The 1,576-nt window shown below is 36.1% G+C and overlaps 1 protein-coding gene across 1 annotated transcript; it reads left to right on the top strand.

The window, feature by feature from the left end:
• Positions 1 to 6: 6 nt before the first annotated feature.
• Positions 7 to 1,573, top strand: LOC107580517 (calpain-1 catalytic subunit-like; the record flags this gene model as incomplete). Its single annotated transcript, XM_016266205.1, has 6 exons — positions 7 to 162; positions 466 to 538; positions 676 to 794; positions 887 to 1,020; positions 1,188 to 1,362; positions 1,526 to 1,573. Coding segments are annotated over 6 exons (705 nt in total), but the record flags the coding sequence as incomplete, so codon positions are not given.
• Between the last annotated feature and the right edge of the window lie 3 nt (positions 1,574 to 1,576).

Below are 1,576 nucleotides of genomic sequence, written 5' to 3'. Positions count from 1 at the left end.
CCTTTGAAATTCTTGGATCAGGACTACCAGGAGCTGCAGAAGAGCTGCATCACCAATAAGATGAGATTTGTTGATGACAAGTTCCCTCCAGACAGCAGCTCCATTGACACACAGAAGAAACTTAAAATGGATCTGGACCAAATCAAGTGGTTGAGACCATCAGTAAGTTACCTCTACTGACTTTCTATCTTCAGATGTTCAGTAACTTTAAAAAAAAGATCTCAAAGTAAACAGGCATTATTGCTTGAAAGAATTGAGAAAAAAAACTTGTTGAAAATAACATGCAATTAAGTGTTGCAAAATGTCTCTTAGGGCTTGTCAGAACAGGTTCACTATTGTGACAAGATATCTCAAGTGTCATGAAAGCAGACCCAAAGTACATTATATGAGACAACTTCGTCTTGTGGTATTCACAAATCTCTAGACCAAATATTAGTGCATAATTTATTCATTTTTTCTTTTTAGAATATAATATCAGACCCTCAGCTCATTGTACAGGGTGCTTCTAGGTTTGACTATTCCCAAGGATCTTATTTAGGTATGTTTAATTATATATTTATTTACATCAGTAATCGCTGGTTTTTAAATGATACCAACCCAATAAATAATGCCACTGTATATACACCAGGAAGACTTTATCAACTCATTGAAATAATATTTTTACCTTAACCTTAGGAAACTGCTGGTTTCTTGCTTCAGTTGGGGCTTTAACATTTCAGAAGGACATCATGGACCAGGTCATGCCAGCTGACCAGTCATTTGCTAAAGATGATGCAGGGATATTTCACTTCAGAGTGAGTTCTTTGGTCTTTTTTAACATAAGTTGATTACATTTTTTTTTAAATCATGTATCAGCCATTAAGCCTTATGTTCTGCAAATTCTTAGTTCTGGCGATTTGGTAAATGGATTGATGTTGTCATTGATGACAAACTGCCAACAATCAAAGGAAAGCTCATTTTTGTTCATTCAAAAACATCTAATGAGTTTTGGCCGGCCTTACTGGAGAAAGCTTATGCCAAGTAGGTGCCAATATGTTGAATATTTTCATTTTCATTGAACATAAATATATGCTTTATAAGATAATTATAAGAGTTTATGACCCTTATTATATGTTTTGTTTGTAACACTTTAGAATTGAATCTCTAATAATCCAACATTATAAGCATGTTTGCAATGCCTCTTACAGGGTGTGCGGCTCCTATGCTGACATGCATGCTGGTTGTGTATCTGAGGCTCTGCTGGACTTCACCGGTGGCATCCATGTGTACTTCAAACTGAAACAAACTTCCACTGATTTGTGGAGCCTGATGGACCGTGCAGCCAAAGCAAAGGCACTTATGGGCTGCAGCACTTCTCGTGGGGTAAGCAGTTCCAGTGACCTCAGTCTGAAACTTTCATACATATGAACTAAATATAAACAACAGTGAGAAACCATGCAGAGCATGTATTATACATACAACCGTATTTTATCTTTGTGTCATTAATGATATAATATGTTTTAATCTATATCTATATATGTATCAGGATACATCTGCAAACACAGTATTACCCAATGGCATCGTTCAAGGTCATGCA

Source organism: Sinocyclocheilus grahami, unplaced genomic scaffold (assembly GCF_001515645.1).
Source record: "Sinocyclocheilus grahami isolate Dianchi unplaced genomic scaffold, SAMN03320097.WGS_v1.1 scaffold35131.1, whole genome shotgun sequence".
Classification (NCBI taxonomy): domain Eukaryota; kingdom Metazoa; phylum Chordata; class Actinopteri; order Cypriniformes; family Cyprinidae; genus Sinocyclocheilus; species Sinocyclocheilus grahami.
This window is presented reverse-complemented; position numbering and strand designations above follow the sequence as displayed.